General features: G+C 37.3%; 1 protein-coding gene and 1 long non-coding RNA gene across 2 annotated transcripts in view; one reads left to right on the top strand and one right to left on the bottom strand.

Moving 5' to 3' along the window:
• The window catches only part of LOC115434446 (ly6/PLAUR domain-containing protein 6-like), a 1,359,089-nt gene that overhangs the window by 372,681 nt on the left and 965,692 nt on the right, over positions 1 to 20,716 (bottom strand). Inside the window, exons 1-3 of the mRNA XM_030156406.1 lie at positions 8,936 to 9,026; positions 5,494 to 5,656; positions 1,328 to 1,426 (exon numbers count right to left, since the gene is read on the bottom strand). Of these exons, the coding sequence (XP_030012266.1) occupies positions 1,328 to 1,426; positions 5,494 to 5,629 (235 nt within the window). The 5' untranslated portion in view covers positions 5,630 to 5,656; positions 8,936 to 9,026. Of the gene's footprint in view, positions 1 to 1,327; positions 1,427 to 5,493; positions 5,657 to 8,935 lie in introns of the transcript that reaches the window.
• On the top strand, positions 10,338 to 12,344 carry LOC115435034 (uncharacterized). Its single transcript, XR_003937635.1, has 3 exons — positions 10,338 to 10,470; positions 11,515 to 11,575; positions 12,234 to 12,344. It is a non-coding gene; the product is annotated as an uncharacterized LOC115435034 (long non-coding RNA).

The following is a 20,716-nucleotide window of genomic DNA, read 5'->3' as shown; positions in this document are numbered from 1 at the left end:
AGCAAAAAGAAACCGCAAATTTAAACAGGACACTCCAGAATATCAAAAGCAACAAACCAAACAAAAAGAAAAAGAAAAAAAAAACGACCTCATTGTGGCTCTTCAACAACACTTTATGTCTGAAATGAAGTAGGAAGAAGAACCTATATTGTCCTAGCCCAATTTTACATGACTTATATATACAGCCGATGAAAAAGAACAGGTCAGCACTAAGTGACTGAAAAAGAGCTGATGTTATTGTCAAACCCTTTACCATCCTGGGTTAAACTGCTGTTCTTCATCCTAATATTTCTTTAAAAATTGTATTTCATTTATTCCTTTAATCTGATTTATGTTTTTACTTTGCTTTAATTCATCTGTTTGACTGTTCCATAATTTAACCCCTGGGATTGAAACACATCCTTTTTGCAGCTGTTCTGACACAATCTATATTATAAAAGCCAAGTGGCCTCCGTGTGCGTGCATGTGTGTGTGTGTGTGTGTGACTGCTGCAATTTGGCATATTTATGGATTTTTGGTCAAGGAAGACAGTAGAGAAAACTACAAGTTGATAGGACCAATATTTTGGAAGATATTAGTAATTTTGGAATACAGTAGCCTTAAAAAAAAGGCTGTCACTATTATTGTATTTGGTATTATTGATTTTGCAGTTTTTTCTTTTTTTTTTTTCTTTTTTCCTTCCCTTTCTTTCTTTTTTCCCCTTAATCTTCTTTCTATGCTATTATTTAAAACCCTTTACTGATTTCTCATTTTTGTATACTCATATCCTGTGACCCTTTTACTTATTACACTGTCAATTTAGTTTTCATTCCCTCTTCTGTCTCCACCTGAATATGCCCGCACATGCACAAAATAATCAGAAATAATCATACATATATATATATATATACACACACACACACACACACACGCATGCCCACAAACTCACCTGTAAATTGCCCTCTGTTTGCATCCATCCTTGTTTCGCTTAATGTCTATGAGCTATTCTGTCTTGTCTGGTGTCTATGAACTTATATGCCTTGAAGTCTATGAATTAGTATGCCAGATATTTTGTCTTGTATTTTTGTTATTACCCCTGTCACAATGTTTGTCTAGCACTAAATTAAAAAAAATAAAAAAAATAAAAGAACAGGTCAGCCACTAAATTACATACCATAGAGAACATAACAGAACAGTATAAAACAAAACAGCTGTATTTCCTTCACTATCCTGGATCAAACTACCTCTCCTCATCCTTATATTTAAGGAAGTACATCACATTCATCACATTCAACCTTTGAAATCTGTTGCATTTGAAAAAACTCCATCCACCTCGATAGAGATGTACCTTTTGGACAGAACTCATCCGGCGCCCAGCGATTACAGTCATAGTTGTCTGCAGCATTTTGGCATGTGAAACACTTGAAGCCACCAGGATGAGGTGTAGCTGTTGAGGACAAGGACACACTGAGAATATGGGACAATGCATGAAAGCAACACTTTGATTATGAGTGAAAACTAGGGGGTACAGCGTGAAGTGTAGGCTGTTGAAATGATCAGAATGATTTCACTTGATCATCTGCTGACGTTTCATTTCCTGACTTTGGAAGATCTGCTGTTGAATCTGCTTTAGTTTGCTTCAGGGCTTTTTGACAGAGGCTTTTTTTCCCTGCTGTCATCGGGGGGTCTTGATGCCCCCACTTGAAGATAAGTTGAAGTCTGAATATAATAGTTCCCCTCGAGACATAAACTCAGTTCCTCATGACAGATCTGCTCTACCTGTGGACTTGTTCACTCATTATTCTTCCTCACCTCAAGTCCTGAAGGCCGACATATCTCAGGACAAGATCTTAGGCCATCATTGTACTTCTATCTGCACGCAATCAGAAATAGAACGAATTAAAAAATGAAGGCAGAAGCACAATTTGTTCAGAATCTCAACTATGGGCGGTAAAGGGGAGATACGTAAGAGCTGACTTGATTTCTAATGTAACTTTACATTCTGAATTATTCTGATAAATGCTGACTGCTTTTTTTTTTCCAAAGGTTTTTTTTTTATAGAATTTTTATATTGTAACAATCATAACTGTACAATTGAATGTACATAAAATATAACAACATAGTCATTTACCCCCACTCTAACAGAGCCCCAACCCTGATGCACCTCATACTACAACAAAAACAGACAAACATACACATCCAAAATGAATACATCAATACATACATTTGCTTGAATTATGCAAAAAAAATATTGAATTATGCAAAAAAAAAAAAACTCTGCCAATGAAACAAGTGAAAATTATCTTGGTAAGATTTCTTAAAATAAGATTTTCAAGATCTATTGTCTAAAAATAAGTTCTTATATTTCACTGAAAAGTTACTGTTTAGGTGATTATGTCTTATTCTAAGTGTAATGACATATTATGACTAGAAATGAGAAAAATACACTGGGTAAGATTTAGATTTTTTCCCGTGTACTTACAAGAAACTTACTGGTGCACTGAAATTTTGGAAGTTATTACAATATGCAGCAAAGCTTATTACAAAATGGGTTCAAGAATTTTATGACAAAATGTGGCATGTTATTACAAAATGTGGCATTATTACATAATGAGGTGAAAAATTATTCCATTATTATATAATGCAGCGCTACAAGGCATCTGGAACTGAAAAATACAGCATTTAACTTTATGATCAGTACAATTTGTCAAAAGTCAGTGACACCCTTGACTATCAGTGTCTTCTGTGGGCCGGACTGAACCCTTTGGAGGGCTAGTTTTAACCCGCAGGCCGTATGTTTGGCACCCCTGGTATAAATAATGTAAATAAACCAAACAAAAAAGTCAGATGTCTGTTCCAAGTGACACCCAAACACTTGAGCCTGAATATGTTATTTATCCTTTGATGAGTCATATTATTGTGCTTCACTTTTGAATGTGTGATTGTTCATTTCGAAACACTAATTATGACAAAGAGAAACAACTCATCTGAACCCCGCTGGTGTGATGCTGCAAACTATTTCAGCTGATTTTGCAAAAGCTCAATCCCACAACACTGTTTACTCTTCTCATGACCCGAGTAACAGATAGTCAAAGGCTTTTCATTTTCACCCACAGCAAAGAAAGCACAATGCAAATTAAACATTTAACATCTGATTATGTATGTTAATTACACACAAGCTCCTCCATAATAATCAGTCAGGCTGTTCCACTGTCTGTAAAGCGCTCCGACACAGTGATCAAACAGGAGCTGTTTGGCTTTCCCATTGGTCTGGATCATATCAGTACTGGGAATCAGGCCGTGTTTTGGCTCGGACAGCTGTAGATCTGAGGGTCAAACACTTTTCACTCTCAGAACAAAGCCTGTTAGTCACGGTTGGCAGACACACAGACTTTCGCCAATGTTTTGTCTGTCTCTTAACAGGATTGTTTGCACTTGTAAAACAATCTGCTTTTATTATGATCCTGATCCATATTAAGTGTCTGTAAGAAAACACAATTATAAAACTTCCATCACTGTTATTGGAGTTCATTATTGATGAGATTTGGAATTGATGCTGTTTTACACATTCATAACAGAGCTCTCAATTTGTCTTTATAGTCTTATAAACTGGAAATGGAAATTTGTCTTCTAAGTATTGTGGGTGTAAATGCATTTTCTTTACAGAAATAATGCAGATTAAGAGTGAATGTCTTTTATTATTTAAATATATGTTTGGAGGATGTGGAATTGTATTACAGAAGTCATTTTAAATGACTTTTCACTTGTTTTTAGGTCAGATTTATAACATTTAAGGAACTTTACAAGCTTTTGCTTAACATTGCCTCTATATATTTTGATGAATTAAGAATTTTTCTTCTTTTTCTTTTCAAGTACAATTGTTGATACTCACGTTGTCATAAAGCATTTTTGTCCTCCAGCCTCTCCTGCACAATGATCAGAATAACTGCCTGAAAATGTATAATATATATACTGTATGTACAGTAATGTGCAGAAGCCTCAAATCGCCTTTAGCTTTTTCAGTGTTGAAATGATCATACATATCTATTTCTCATTCTCTTTTCTTCAGATACAGCAAGAAAATACTGGAAATATGTGCACAACCTTAAAAGACACACACAAAAAAATGGATTAAATAGGCTGTCAAATGTCAAAGTGACTAGTGTGACCCCTGAACCCACGACAGGAAGCAGCACAAACAATTAGAAACATCTGAAATGTGTTAAATAAAACTTGATATGAAACATGAAAAAAAAAAAAAAAATGCAATAAATCTCTGTTTGAACAAAAGGGTTAAAGGCATAAAAACTAAATACTACAACTTTGGTGTGTAGAAGCTGGTTTTCCCTAAAACTTTAGTTTTTACTGCTGTCCATACTTTACATATATGCAGATTATGTCTTTACACAGAGACTATGAAATGCATATGTGGTCATGAGAACTTTAACAAATCTAATGTTACTGGGATATTTACACAGGACTAACCCAACTCCTTCAAGTTTACTCAATTAAATCTTCTTTCATTTGTTTGGTTTTTGATGAATATTTGAAGAAATTAACTTTTTGCTCTTGACATGTCTTATTCTGTACATACTCCAGCCTGAGCTCTAATCAAAGCATATGTGAAAGTAACTCATAAAGATCCAAACAGCCACTGGCAACCAAAACCAACTACTGATCTAAACTGTTTAATACCTGTTGATCCATTAATCCTATCAATACATGGAAATAATTGGTGTAAAATGCAGTTTGTCATCTTTTCATGGTCATCAGATATGACTCATTTGGACGTTCAGAGGCTCCGTAGTTACCATGGAAACACCATCATCTTCTTCAACATTGATTCACCAGTAAAACCCATTGATTTGGATCAATGACAGTGAATGGAGACACTTGTTTTATGTTCAGTTAATGATATATTTGCCATTTGAAGTAGGAATTTTGTACTTCTATTTTGTATTTTTTTTTCCTATTTATTCATTTATTTATTTATTTGTTTGTTTGTTTCCTGTAATCTGGAGGGGATGTGTGCCAGGGGAGGGGGGTTTGTTCCACATGTTGTTTGTCTATTTGTTTGACTTTTAGATCAAACAACGGAACTGTGTTCTTTGTTTATATATGTGAAAAGAAAAAAACAATATAAACAGAAGGTTTAAAAAAAAGAAGATATATTTGCTGTAAAATCACTTTTTCTTCAGTTTCCTTTGTTTTGATATAATTCCTTTATATTTACTGTGAGTTTTCATGAACGTCTAAATTAAATATAGGAAATTAAAAAGGGAAAAATATATGATTTTCAGTGACAAATGCAAAATAAAGAGGATAATATGAGAATAAATGGTGATAAATCACTTAAGATAGGTTAAAGAGAGAGAAAAATTCATTTGGGAACTGCCAGAAAAGTAACACTAGATCCTTATTGGTTAAACATCTCAGGTAAAAATTACATTACTTTACTCTTAAAAACACACACACACACACACACACACACACAGAGTAGCTCAGTGCTCCTACTTGAGGGATGCAAGCGGACGATGTCCTTCAGAGTGAAATCCCGCGACTGGATGCATTTTAGCCAATCAGCAATAGTCGTCATTAACAGGACACGAGCCACTGGCCAGGACTTCATGATGACCTCTGGTGTCTTCATACACTTGTATATTTGAACAGTTGAACACTGTGGGAGCAAATGACAAGTATTTTAACATTTTTATTCCACAGTAATCACCAGAATTAAAGATACTGTTAATGTTTTGTACTGAAGTGCTCTGAATCAGGGGTGTCACGCATGTGGCCTGAGGGCCAGATCTGACCCACCAAAGGGTCCAGTCCAGCCCTTGGGATGACTTTGTGAAATGCTAAAATTACACTAAGATATTAACAATCCTTTTAGTTCAGGGGCCACATACAGACCAATTCAATTTTGAGTAGGCCAAACTGGTAAAATACTACCATAAAATCCAATAAATACAACTCCAAATTTTTCTCTTTGTAAATGTAAACATTTTCATGTATTTACACCAACACAAAGTATAATTTACCAAAAAATGTGAATAACCTGAACAAATATGAACAACCTGAAATGTCTTTAGAGAAGTGAAATTTTACCAATATTCTGCCTGTTACTAAATGTTTTATGTATTTGCAGATCCACTGTGATCTATAAGTTATAATGTATCTGTGTAAATGATAAACTGAAGCCTAATATTAATTAAAATTACACTTATTTTTTCAGTTTTTTCATATTATTTACATTGTTTTAAAGGATAGTTTGCCGATGTAAGCATTTTCATGACATAATTTTAATTTTTTCACTCTAATACAAAGAGAAAAGATTGAAGTTGACATTATTTATATATCATTATGTTATTATTTTACTGGTGTGGCCCACTTCAGATCAAATTTACATGAATGTGGCCCCTGAACTAAAATTATTCTGACACCCCTGTTCTAAATAGCTAAAAGATAAGCTTCTCAATGTGGAAATGTGACTAAACCTGAGCAAATATAGTCTATAAATGTGATCAGCTGTTTGTGCTGCTCATGCTGTGAGGTTTCTTCATAATTTAGAAGTCATAATGACCCCTGCCAGCATACTATGAATGCTTGAGATTTAACCATCAGCCTCTAGCACATAATTCAATGCACAAAAACACAGTAAAAACAGTTAAAGATGATCTGATCAGCTGCCATTTCTATTTATCTCTCCACTTTTGATAAATTGTCACAGCTCAGAATGATCATGAACTTAACCTAAGGGCTGACACCTCAGTTTAATTCAAAATTTTTAAACACTGTCATAGAGAAAGTGTATAAAACAGTAATGTGACATCAATAGTTGAAACTATATCTCAGCCCCTTTTGATGCTTCACATTTCAACAGGGAATCTAAAAACCTTACGCAGCGCATTCCTGTTTTCATAATGGGTTTTGCCATTTTGTCAGAATTCGGTTTGTGTAGAAATAACAGATCCTCTTCTTGGATTCAATAAGATGTCAGTCAATGAATTAAACACCAGATGACCTGGTTTTCCCTCTGAACAGAGATCAGTAGATCTGTGTGAGTGCTGAGTTCAGATGCCTTTGACTTTTTATTATGTGCTGTATCCTCAGGCATTATGAGGTCAGTGTGGTTGTAAATGCTTGTTTTCTTTGCATTATTCACGCCCCAGTAAAATAGATCCATGTCTTAACCAGAAATCCCATACTGTAACACACTCAAATATAGACTTTAAGGATATCAGAGGAGTTCAATTAAACCTGTATGTGTAGGAATCAGTTCAGTTTTAGGGAAGATATTGGATTTTTTTTTTTTTTTTTTTTTTTTTTTTTTTACTGTGTTCTTGCACTACAGGAATGTTTTACACAGCATGCATTCTTTGAAAGGATTCAGTGAGTCTTCCAGTCCATGGTCCTGCATTTATTAAGCTCTTCAGACCAGTACTTCTACTGTATAGCTCATAACAAAATGCTGAAAAGAAAAACTTCAGAAAAGCTCTCTAACCTCAGCTGCCTGGAGTAGAACCCGGTTTGAGGAGGGAGCAGAAGTGCAGGGATTAGATACAAAGGCTCCCTGTTTCAGCTGGAGAGCGATGGAGAGGGTTTATTTGACTCAAAGTTCAATCAGCATCAAACAATTCCTTCAGGTCCAAGTTAAAGGACTTCACAGGGCTAATTGAATCTGAAGAGTACGCAGCTTAAATGTTACCATCACCCCTGACAACAGCGCCGAAAAATGTGGATGAACTGTGAAACCTCCTCATCAGAAATAGATGTTTCAGATTCCCCTTCCACTAGTGTACTTTTAAGCAGCTGTAGTGGAAACTATTCAGTCATGGGCAGTCGTGGCATATCCAGTTTGATTCCCTGGAACAGGAGAGAAGTTGATGGCTGATGTGCCCTTGAGCAAGGCACTTAACTCCCCCTGTTTCCTTCCTAGGCATCTGACATGACAGCCTACTGTTCCTGTTCTTCTAAAAATGCATTTTTATAAAGAGTGACTCAAAAGACAACTTAATTTCTACCAGAGTTAAGTTGATTGATCTGCACAGCATCAAATAAACCACTCATCCATGGGTCGACCCTGAAGCTTTTTCACCCAAATATATGTCTAAAAGAGCCTCGTGTCTGATCTATATACTATAGAGCTGTAGGTGATAGATGTAAAAATGTCTGCAGTAATGCGTGAGATGAACAGTTTCTTCTGTTTTTTCAAGACTGAACCTGACCAGAGGTGGTTATGTTAATTCAGGAATATTCTCATCATACACATATTTATAAATGACGTGTAAAGCAGTAGCTAAAAACTAACTACCACAGTGGTCTAGAGGTAAAATGCCCAGGAAAATATTCAGTAAAAGTAAAATTAAATCAAAAATGTTAGTTGGCTGTACAACAAGATACAGTCTTGGGTCAAAATGTAAAATTAAAAAAAATAATAAGAGAATGGGTTTTATTCTAAACAAATGTTTATCTCAGAGTTACCAGATCTACTTCAAAACAGTATCTGTACATTAATATACAGACATTTTACAGGTTCTTTATGCTGGAAAATTAATGCATTTACTGTATAAATATATTTAACATATCTAACATATATAACCAACACGTTTGTCATTTGTTTTCCATTTCATCATATGTAAGATTTTGCATATGTAATACCTGAGGTAGATCATTTATAAAAACTTGCAGATCAGTGTATGTGTTCTCTAACCACTTATTACTATTTTTACGCGCAAAATGTCTATCAAATCTATATTTCTTTTACTAATTTGCATATTCAGTAAAGTTCTCTTAACTGAATGAAACGATCTAGATTCTAGAAGATTTCGCATTTCCTATTTTTACTTTGGTATCCCTTAAATTGATGCGTAAAAATACACATCAGTATTGATTTAAAAAATGTGAAACCTTTATGCAGCTTCTCCAAAGTGCGTCAAACTAAATGATAACTGACCTGTTTGAAATCCTCCTTAAACGCGGGTTTTGCGATGAAATAATGATCCAAAGTAAGTCTGGTCCTAATAGTGTGGATGTGCGCTGTGCGTCCTGCTGTCCAGGGGGCCGGCTGTGTCTGCAGCTGTGAGAAGGTTGTACTTATTACCCACAATGCCCCGCGTTGTAGTCCGATTCCTGCATTTAATGAGCGAAGCGGTACAAAATTAATTAGAGCTATGATTTTTAGAATTCCATACTGAAAATGCTGCGTGTAATTTCATTTCCACATATTTATAATCAACTGATAAAGTGCCTATTAATGATCCATCAGTAACTTTGATGTAATAACACACCGCAGGCCTCAGCACTCATTTCATATTTTTTGTTAAAATGTGGCATTTCATATCATCTTATAAATGCAGCCAATATAACAGTCCTGAACTGACCCAGATACACAAAAGGAACCAAATGTTCTGCTGTCACTGAGACACTCCTGGAAGTGATAAGTGTCCATTTATTAACAGCCAAAATCAGTATATCTGGTAAAATATGGTCCCTTTTTGATATAAACATCTCAAAATGATGCTTACTGTTTTAGTTTTATCAACAATCTAAATCAATATAATAAATATACTGAAGTGTGTGGTGGTGTCAAGAAAATGTAGGAGACTTCTATCCAACTGTTAAGATTTACATTCAGGAAAAAAAAAAAAAAAGCTGAGAAGACAAACGGATGTATTTTATGTCTGGCAGAAAATAAAGCTGCAGCTATAGTTTGTGTCCGTTTGTTCTTTCAGTACTTATTTAACCCTTTCATGCATTGTGGTCACTACGGTGGACAGTTATTCTCCAGCTGTTCTCTTGTATATTCATAGGTTTTGTTGTTTTAGTTCCATATGAGCCAACACAGTGGACACTTATGCAACATCCCATAATACACTGCAATTCATACCATTACTGTAACTTTGCTGTTCTTGATAAACCTGATCTGCAGTAACATGTTTAAGTGTAAATCAGTTGTTATTTGTTAGACAAAAAGAGTTGTTTTTTGCATGTTATATGAGGTAATAACTAGCATTAGAGTATGGTAAAATGTGAGAAAACATCAAATTAGCAGCCTTAAAAATGTTTTTATTTCATTGTTTTCATTTTACTTTCTGATATTCGGTTTTAAATACATATTTCTTTACTTAAAAAATTAAATGCATGGACATTTTTGTAACTCCATGAAAAAAAAAAAACTCGATCGCAATTTTTTTATGCCAAAGGAGGTATAAAAACACTCCAGAAAAAAAAATCTTGACTAAGGTTCTTATAATTCATGCATGAAAGGGTGAATACGAGACACAAACTCACTCCTTCATGTAACGTTACAAATAAAAACCAGCAGATGGCAGCACCGCACCAACCAACCTAACATCTCGTCAAACTAACGCGAGAGGATGACTTCACTGTGCGCAGGCGCAATTCCTTGCCAAAACAACAACAGTAGCCAACAGAGTAGAAGCTACAAGCTCACCGCGAAAAGTTTGAAAGAGCGTTTCCAAAACAGAGGTAGTTCATTTTTTTAACTTGCAGCTGCGGGTAGTTTTCACGGGAATGATGAGTGTTAAAACAGAACAGCTACAGTTAGTCACATGTACTCCAAACATACTACACCACGTGCAGAAAAGCTAAGGGTGCTAAAGCTAATATCTGTACATAAATACAGACATCTGCACTGTGTCTGCTGTGTTCACATTACATTGGTCAGCTATATTAAAATATTAAACACATGATACTGGAGGTGATTCCATTCAATATTATGAGTTTCTTAAATTACGCTACACACCATACAAATTGTATTTCGTGTGTCTCCTGAATGTTTACATCTGTCTCAAAATGTCTGTTTGTGTTCACAATCACATCCAAATCGTGTCGCTGTGTAAGCGATTCAGTTACACATGTATAAAGGTAGAGATGTACCATATGAGAGAGTATTGTGTCCACATGTATACTGCACATACGGTAACCTGTTTGAGCCAAGTTGAATCAGACTGTGTCATTTTTTAATCATCTCTAGTCTAACGTGTTTAATGTGTGTGTGTGGTCAGTGAATGCAGCACCATACAGACAGTGATGGAGATGAGCCACAGTGACCTGAACATCACATGGACTATGAAAGGAATGACATTTCCAGTGTCAGTATGGACCGTCATATTAGATGGTATACATTCATTAAATCCATCTGTTATGCAAAATATCATCTTCATGTTCCATAGGATGTTTACAGTGTGCTGTTATTTATCCCACTTGTAGTTCTGCTGCCTCAGTGAATGAGATGATGGAGATGAAGGAATGTCATACAGAACTGATACCAACACCACCTCTGACCTGATGCTGCTGGGTAAGATATTTTATCTTTATTACACTCTGCTTTGACTGAAATTGGGATCTTGGTTTTGGGGAAGATGTTTTAAAGAGAAGTTTTGACTACTGTGACTGGCTTTGTAATTAGCTGACATACTTTTTATTGACCTTTCATTCATTCAGATGGTCTTTATCATGTTCTCTGTAGGATGTTATGTCATGTTTGTAATTCTTGTGTCTCACTGGTAGATTTGCTGCCTGGAAGTCCTGGAAATGGAGGACCATCATACAGACCTGCTGAAGCTGCTGGGTGAGGTATTTTATCTTTATGACTTAAAAGCTTTTTTGAGTTCAGTGAATGCTCCAACTGTGTGATGGTTTTGATCTATTGAAGTGGTGATTTCCTCTGTTGAGTCTATTAATGCCAGTGAAGTTGCTCTGTTTGGTCTGAATCAGTATTGACTTTCAGTGAGTAGTTTATGTTTATTGTTTATGTTGTTGGGCCTGTGGTCCTCTGCAGTTGTGTGAAAAGCAGTGAGACAGGAGGTGTTGGCGCCCCGGTGCTCGGCGGCTCAGTGGCTTGGTCCTTGGCTGTTGTCCGGCCGCCTGTCATCGGCAGGTTGAAGGTTCAAGACTCGGGGGAGCTGAGTATCGGGAGCGGATGGAGAGGGAGGGGCGGAGGGGGCCTAGACCCCTCTGCGTTTCCTGAGATGTGTCAGGGAGGGGTTATGGAGCAGGAGATGATGAGGAGCTGGTGTTTTAGAGTAATGATTAGTGTTTGTTTTGTATTTGAGGTTCCATGAATATGTCTTGTGTTTTTTGAAAGTGTATTTGTATTGGTTGTGTTTTGAAGCTATTGAGTAGTTTTCCTAATGTGAAGTAACTGAGTTGAATTGTCTGTGTAATGCTATTGGTGTGTTTTTTGAAGGTTATGTTGAGTGTAAGTTTTTGTGTTGTTTTTCTTCCAGGTTTTGACGACGACGACGGCAGCGGCTGGCCCCTGACTCAAGTTATGTTATTTGTTGCCCCTGTGGGTAAGAAATAGCATTTCTTGGGTGTGAAAGGGGAGGGAGGGAGGGAGGGGGGGGGGGAAGTGTTTTTTCCACCTGTTTCAATAAAAAATTTTGGTACAACCCCCTGGTTTTCATGTGAGGGCTCATTATGAGTCCCTAGTTTCATCGCACCCTTACCGAGCAAGCCCAAGAATCGAACAACCGGCCAGCCTCACAGTAGTCAGTTGTGTTTGTGCCATCGACCTTCTGACTGAGCTATCTGTGAGCTACTGATGAAGTGTTCGGAACTTGTATTTATTGTGTCCTTTTTGTTTTGGCCCTGAAAGGCTGTAAAAGCTCACATGTTCTCTGTGGGTCTTGAACTAGCTACCCTTGCGTGTAGAGCTTGAGTCTTAGCCACTGAGCTATTTTACCAGCTATTGATGAAGTGTTTGGAACTTGTATTTATTGTGTTTTTTTGGACCTGAAAATGTGTAAAAGATCAAGTGTTTTCTGTGGGTCTTGAACTAGCTACCTTACAGTGCAGGGGAAGGGTTATACATTAGCTTTAACCACTAAGCTACTCCATCAACTGGTAGTGTCACTTTGGAAGTTGTATTTATTGTGTGTGTTTCCGCTCCTCTGTTTTTTGAGTGAAAAGCAAGTACCTGAGCGGGACTTGATCTCACAACCTTGGAATCTGTAGCAAAAGTGTGCTTTTTGCCTGATGCTTAGACCACTGAGCTAAACTTGAGCTTAGAAAGTTGGAGTCAATTTCCAAGTATAAGAAATGTATACAGCTGAAACCCTGAGGAGCGAGAAGGGACAGAAATTTTGAAGAAATAGATCCCGCTGTGGGAATTGAACCCACAATCTCAAAAGTTGTAGGATTGTGGGGTAGTTGTCCTTTTTCTTTTCCACTGTGCCACAGCTGAATTTCTGATGTGAGAGGGGTTTTTTTTGGTATTTGAGGTGTAAACTTGAACTGTGAGGACAGACTCTGCTCCATCTCCAAGTAGGGCCTAGGCCTTTGGCTCAAAGAGGTCAGGAAGGGGAACTGAACCAAACTGATAGTCATGTGAAGTCTGTGATACAGACAACTCACCACTACACCAGCCGAACCTGCCATGTGATAGATTCTGCAGTGACTGTTACCCAAAAAATAATAAGTGGACAAATCAACTAATACTAACTAGTAAAATCTCAGTGCTCTAAAACTGGTACAGGACTTTACAGAAACACTAACAAAAAACAGACTGCAAAAATATATGCAGGTAATACATTAAACCTCTGACAGCACTATGAACATCAGTCTTCATGGAGAAAACACTGAACTAATCCAATTTTATTTACAAAGCACCAAATCACACAGACTGATGTTCATAGTGCTGTCAGAGGTTTAATGCATATATTTTTGCAGTCTGTTTTTTGTTAGTGCTTCTGTAAAGTCCTGTACCAGTTTTAGACCACTGAGATTTTATTAGTATTTCTTGATTGTTGACTGCAAACATCAGTCTTCATGGAGAAAACACTGAACCAATTCAATTTTATTTATAAAGCACCACATCACACTTTCCATTCAGAGCTGGTGTCGACCAGACTCTGTCACGTGGCAGGTTAGGCTGGTGTAGTGGTGAGTTGTCTGTATCACAGACTTCACATGACTTTCAGTCTGGTTCAGTTCCCCTTCCTGACCTCATTGAGCCAAAGGCCTAGACCCTACTTGGAGATGGAGCAGAGTCTGTCCTCACAGTTCAAGTTTACACCTCAAATACCAAAAAAAACCCCTCTCACACCAGCAATTCAGCTGTGGCACAGTGGAAAAGAAAAAGGACAACTATCACACAATCCTACAACTTTTGAGATTGTGGGTTCAATTCCCACAGCAGGATCTATTTCTTCAAAATTTCTGTCCCTTCTCGCTCCTCAGGGTTTCAGCTGTATACATTTCTTATACTTGGAAATTGACTCCAACTTTCTAAGCTCAAGTTTAGCTCAGTGGTCTAAGCATCAAGCAAAAAGCACACTTTTGCTACAGATTCCAAGGTTGTGAGATCAAGTCCCGCTCAGGTACTTGCTTTTCACTCAAAAAACAGAGGAGCGGAAACAAACACAATAAATACAACTTCCAAAGTGACACTACCAGTTGATGGAATAGCTTAGTGGTTAAAGCTAATGTATAACCCTTCCCCTGCACTGTAAGGTAGCTAGTTCAAGACCCACAGAAAACACTTGATCTTTTACACATTTTCAGGTCCAAAAAAACACAATAAATACAAGTTCCAAACACTTCATCAATAGCTGGTAAAATAGCTCAGTGGCTAAGACTCAAGCTCTACACTCAAGGGTAGCTAGTTCAAGACCCACAGAGAACATGTGAGCTTTTACAGCCTTTCAGGGCCAAAACAAAAAGGACACAATAAATACAAGTTCCGAACACTTCATCAGTAGCTCACAGATAGCTCAGTCAGAAGGTCAATGGCGCAAACGCAACTGACTACTGTGAGGCTGGCCGGTTGTTCGATTCTTGGGCTTGCTCGGTAAGGGTGTGATGAAACTAGGGACTCATAATGAGCCCTCACATGAAAACCAGGGGGTTGTACCAAAATTTTTTATTGAAACAGGTGGAAAAAACACTTCCCCCCCCCTCCCTCCCTCCCCTTTCACACCCAAGAAATGCTATTTCTTACCCACAGGGGCAACAAATAACATAACTTGAGTCAGGGGCCAGCCGCTGCCGTCGTCGTCGTCAAAACCTGGAAGAAAAACAACACAAAAACTTACACTCAACATAACCTTCAAAAAACACACCAATAGCATTACACAGACAATTCAACTCAGTTACTTCACATTAGGAAAACTACTCAATAGCTTCAAAACACAACCAATACAAATACACTTTCAAAAAACACAAGACATATTCATGGAACCTCAAATACAAAACAAACACTAATCATTACTCTAAAACACCAGCTCCTCATCATCTCCTGCTCCATAACCCCTCCCTGACACATCTCAGGAAACGCAGAGGGGTCTAGGCCCCCTCCGCCCCTCCCTCTCCATCCGCTCCCGATACTCAGCTCCCCCGAGTCTTGAACCTTCAACCTGCCGATGACAGGCGGCCGGACAACAGCCAAGGACCAAGCCACTGAGCCGCCGAGCACCGGGGCGCCAACACCTCCTGTCTCACTGCTTTTCACACAACTGCAGAGGACCACAGGCCCAACAACATAAACAATAAACATAAACTACTCACTGAAAGTCAATACTGATTCAGACCAAACAGAGCAACTTCACTGGCATTAATAGACTCAACAGAGGAAATCACCACTTCAATAGATCAAAACCATCACACAGTTGGAGCATTCACTGAACTCAAAAAAGCTTTTAAGTCATAAAGATAAAATACCTCACCCAGCAGCTTCAGCAGGTCTGTATGATGGTCCTCCATTTCCAGGACTTCATTCACCCAGGCAGCAAATCTACCAGTGAGACACAAGAATTACAAACATGACATAACATCCTACAGAGAACATGATAAAGACCATCTGAATGAATGAAAGGTCAATAAAAAGTATGTCAGCTAATTACAAAGCCAGTCACAGTAGTCAAAACTTCTCTTTAAAACATCTTCCCCAAAACCAAGATCCCAATTTCAGTCAAAGCAGAGTGTAATAAAGATAAAATATCTTACCCAGCAGCATCAGGTCAGAGGTGGTGTTGGTATCAGTTCTGTATGACATTCCTTCATCTCCATCATCTCATTCACTGAGGCAGCAGAACTACAAGTGGGATAAATAACAGCACACTGTAAACATCCTATGGAACATGAAGATGATATTTTGCATAACATGGATTTAATGCACATATACCATCTAATATGATGTTCTATAGTGACACTAGAAATGTCATTCCTTTCATAGTCCATGTGATGTTCAGGTCACTGTGGCTCATCTCCATCACTGTCTGTATGGTGCTGCATTCACTGACCACACCTGGATATAAACACACACATTAAACACGTTAGATTAGAGATGGTTAAAAAGTGACACCGTCTGATTCAACTTGGCTCAAACAGGTTACTGTATGTGCAGTATACATGTGGACACAATACTCTCTCATATGGTACATCTCTACCTTTATACATGTGTAACTGCATCGCTTACACAGCTACATGATTTGGATGTGATTGTGAACAGAAACAGACATTTTGAGACAGATGTAAACATTCAGGAGATGTTTAAGGGTCAGATCAAGCGAAAGTGAACATTTGCACACATCATTTATCAAGTGGGCTCATTTTTTAGCTAAAGATCTCTATTTTATGGAACTGTTATCCTTTTTAAAACACCACTTACACAGTACAGGAGAAGTTCCGAACCTTTTGCTAGGCTGCATTAAATTAACAAAAAGACATGCAAAAGACTGTCTATTACTTTGAGAAATTAAAATTATGAATAATTAAGTTTGTGAATTCATACACTGGTCACATTTACAAAGACTATCTGTGAACTGTTACCAAGAAGCTACTCTTTATTTGTAATTGACATGTATCAGTGTGGACCACTACAAGTTGTAAATAACACAGTGTTAATAATAAATACATTAAATAAAGCATTATGATTATATCTGGCTTGTTTTAAAAAATAGGAAAGTCAACATTTTGGGTGATGCATACAATAGTAAAGAGTCGTCCATGTGTTACCACATTCTCATGACAATAAAACAGACTTTTCAATATTTCACTCCAACATTTATTTTCAGCATAGCTGAAAATATTTAATATGTAAAAGGTTTTGTCCTATTTGATATCAGCTTCTGTCGAGAACCGCATGTTTTGAATGTTTGCATAAAGCTTAAAAATTTGATGTCAGTTTCAAGTCCACGCGTTACCAAGCAGTAATTTGACATTTTCCACCTAAAAATGTTATCTCTCCAAATTTTGTTATACATAATATTTAAGTGTTTATAAATACCTACTCAAATATGTATTACACATGCATATAAATTCCTCTGCTTTCATGACAGACTATTGAACAACAAATGTGCCCACGTGCTACCGCTTGATCGGACCCATAAGTAAATTTATATCAAACTCTTAAGTAACATGACAAAAGAAACCCTTATTATTGGACTGAATCACCTTCAGTAAGATTTGTTTCCCATTTTAATACAGTGCACCAATGTAATGTGCACACAGCAGACACAGTGCACAAGTCTGTATTTATGTACAGATATTAGCTTTAGCCACCTTAGCTTTTCTGCACGTGGTGTCTGGTGTGCTACTTCTGAACATACGTGTGGTATGTTTGGAGTACATGATGGGACTAACTGTGCTGTTCTGTTTTAACACTCATTATTTGCGTGAAAGCTACAGGTTAAAACATGGGCTACCTCTGTTTTGGAAACGCTCATTCAAACTTTTCGCGGTTGGCTTGCAGCTTCCGTCATGTTGGCAACTGTTGTTTTGGCGAGGAACTGCGCCTGCGCACAGTGAAGTCATCCTCTCGCGTTAGTTTGACGAGACGTTAGGTTGTTGCGGTGCTGCCCTCTACTGGTTATTATTTGTAACGTCAAATGTGGGAGAGAGTTTGTGTTTCTCTGTATGAAATAAGTGCCGAGAGAACAGATGGACAATCAAACACAAGCTACAGTTGCAGTTTGGTTTTCTGCAAGACATTAAATACATCTGTTTGTCTTCTCAGCTTTTTGTCCTGAGTGTAAAATCTTTACAAATGGATAGACGTCTCCTACATTTACATACCACACACTTCAATATATTTATTATATTAATTTATATCATTGATACAACTAAAACAGTCAACCACAGTTGGAGATGTTTGTATCCCCAAGGTACCATATTTGATCAGATATACTGATTTTGGTTGTTAATAAATGGACACTCATCTCCTTCAGGTGTATCTCAGTCACATGGTTTTGTTATTATTTTTCTGCTTTAAACCACTTCCAGGAGCATGAGACTTGAACCTAGATCTATTTCTAGTATCTCACCAGACCAAAAGATTTATTATGGTTATAAACTATTGAACTATGACTGAACATACTGAAAAGTCTACACACCCCTGTTCAAATGCCAGGTTTATGTGATGTAAAATACAGAGACCAAGGTAAATCATTTCAAAACTTTTTCCACCCTCAGTGAGACCTATAACCTGTACAAGTCAACTGAAAAACAAAATGAAAACTTTTAAGGTGAAAAATAAAAAACTTTCGATAACCTGTTTGCATAAATATACACACCCTTAAGCTAATACTTTGTTGCAGCACCTTTGGCGTTTATTACTGCACTCAGTCTTTTTGGGTAGGAGTCTATCAGCGTGACACATCTTGTGTGGTCATATTTGCCCACTCTTCTTCTAAAAATGCTCTAAATCTGTCAGACTGTGAGGACATCTCCTGTGCACAGCCCTCTTCAGATCACCCTACAGATGTTCGATCGGACTCAGGTCTGGACTCTGGTTGGGCCATTCCAAAACCTTCATCTTCTTCTGGTGAAGACATTCTTTTGTTGATTTGGATGTGGGCTTTGGATCACTGTCATGCTAAAACATAAAGTTCCTCTTCATCTTCAGCTTCAGCTTCCTGGGAGAAATCTGAAGGTTTTTTTGCCCACACTGACGGGTACTTGGAACTGTTCAGAATTCCCTACACCTTGTCTAAGTCCCCAATTCCAGCTGAAGAAAAACAGCCCCAAAGCATGATGCTGCCACCACCATGCTTCACTGTAGATATGGTGTTCTTTTTGATGATGAGCAGTGTTGTGTTTGCGCCAAATATACCTTTTGGAATTATGGCCAAAAAATTCAACCTTGGTTTCATCTGACCATAACACATTTTCCTATATGTGTCTGGGAGATTTAAAATGTGTTTTTAAAAAGTGTTGCCAGGCTTGGGTAGTTTTCTTCATAAGATAAGGCTTGGGTCTTGCTCCCCTTCCCCATAGCCCAGACGTGTGAGATTGTTCTCAAATGTACTACATCACAAGTATTTGCTAGAAATTGTTGCCTTTAATGTTGCTGTTGGCCTCTTGACCAGTTTTCTTCTCGCCTTTTCATCAGTTTCGGAGGGATGTCCAGTTCTTGTAATGTCACCGTTCTCCACTTGGTGATGACTGTCTTCAGTGTGTTCTGCTGTATATTTAATGCCTTGGAAATTCTTTCGTACCCTTCTCCTGACTGACACTTTTGAACAATGAGATCCCAGTGATGTGTTGGTAGCTCTCTGTGGACCATGGCTTGTACTTTAAGATGTGACCACAAAAATGTCAGGAAAAGCCTACTAGAACAGTCTAGCTTTATTTGGGGTTAGTCAGAGGCACTTAAAATGGTCTTAGGTGTGTGCTGACTACCATTTAACATGAGTTTAAATGTGATTGGTTCATTCTGAACGCAGACACATCCCCAGTTATAAGAGGGTGTGCACACTTGTGCAACCACATTATCTCAGTTGTTTATTTTTACTTCCCCTCCAGAAAAGATTTCAGTTTGTTTTTCGATTCAGTTGTAGGTTGTTATGGGTTACATTAATGGTGGAGAAAGTTTTGAAATGATTTATCTTGGTCTAATTTTTTTATATCACAAAATCCTTGCATTTTAATAAGGGTGTGTAGACTTTCCATATCCACTGTATATTATATTACAAAGTCCTGAAATTGTTTTCAGCCTATGTGTGCCTTTTTGAGAGACACAAACAAAAAAACTGTCCAGCTTATGAGACCAAACTTAACTTGTTTTTTCACAGTGCTGATGTAAACTGCAAAAATGCAGTTTTTTTAAAAAAAATTCAAGTTTCATTTGTTGCTTCAAAACCCAAGACCAGCTGATCATCATCTTCAGGGAAGCTACAAATCTGATGCAACATTTTCAGTTTCCAGGTGGGATTAGAAGTGGACTGTGGTGACACCCCCACCTAAAAAATAGCTTGAAATGCCCTTATATACCTTACAAATCACTAATTAATGCCTTTGGGATTATTTAGAACTGTTTTTAAGTACATTAAAAAAATCTGACCACATGTCATCTCTGTATCTTTGTCAGATCAGGAAATTCTGTAACATCATAGGATCCACAGCTCTGACAGTAACCTTGAGATTAAAAAAAACAAAAACAAAAAAAAAACAGTTGCCTATTATTGAGAATGAGGAATACGTTTTTTTTTTTTCATTTTGTCCTTAAAATGTAAATTTTTGCTCCAAATCTTTCATTTACATAAAACTGTCATTTGGAGGAAATGAGTGATGCAGGATTTTGCTTTTTGTTTGCAACTAAATATTTTAATATAGTGGGATGGGCAGATGTGTATATGGGTCGGGGTCTTACTATACGTTATGTACTCCAAAATGTAAACTAAGGGATGTGAATGTGTGAAGGACACTACTGTAATACACTACAGGTGTTAAGTTTTCTGTTGCTGTACTTTCGTTTAATATTCTGATTTTT

Source organism: Sphaeramia orbicularis, chromosome 2 (genome assembly GCF_902148855.1).
Source record: "Sphaeramia orbicularis chromosome 2, fSphaOr1.1, whole genome shotgun sequence".
Taxonomy (NCBI): Eukaryota; Metazoa; Chordata; class Actinopteri; order Kurtiformes; family Apogonidae; genus Sphaeramia; species Sphaeramia orbicularis.
This window is presented reverse-complemented; position numbering and strand designations above follow the sequence as displayed.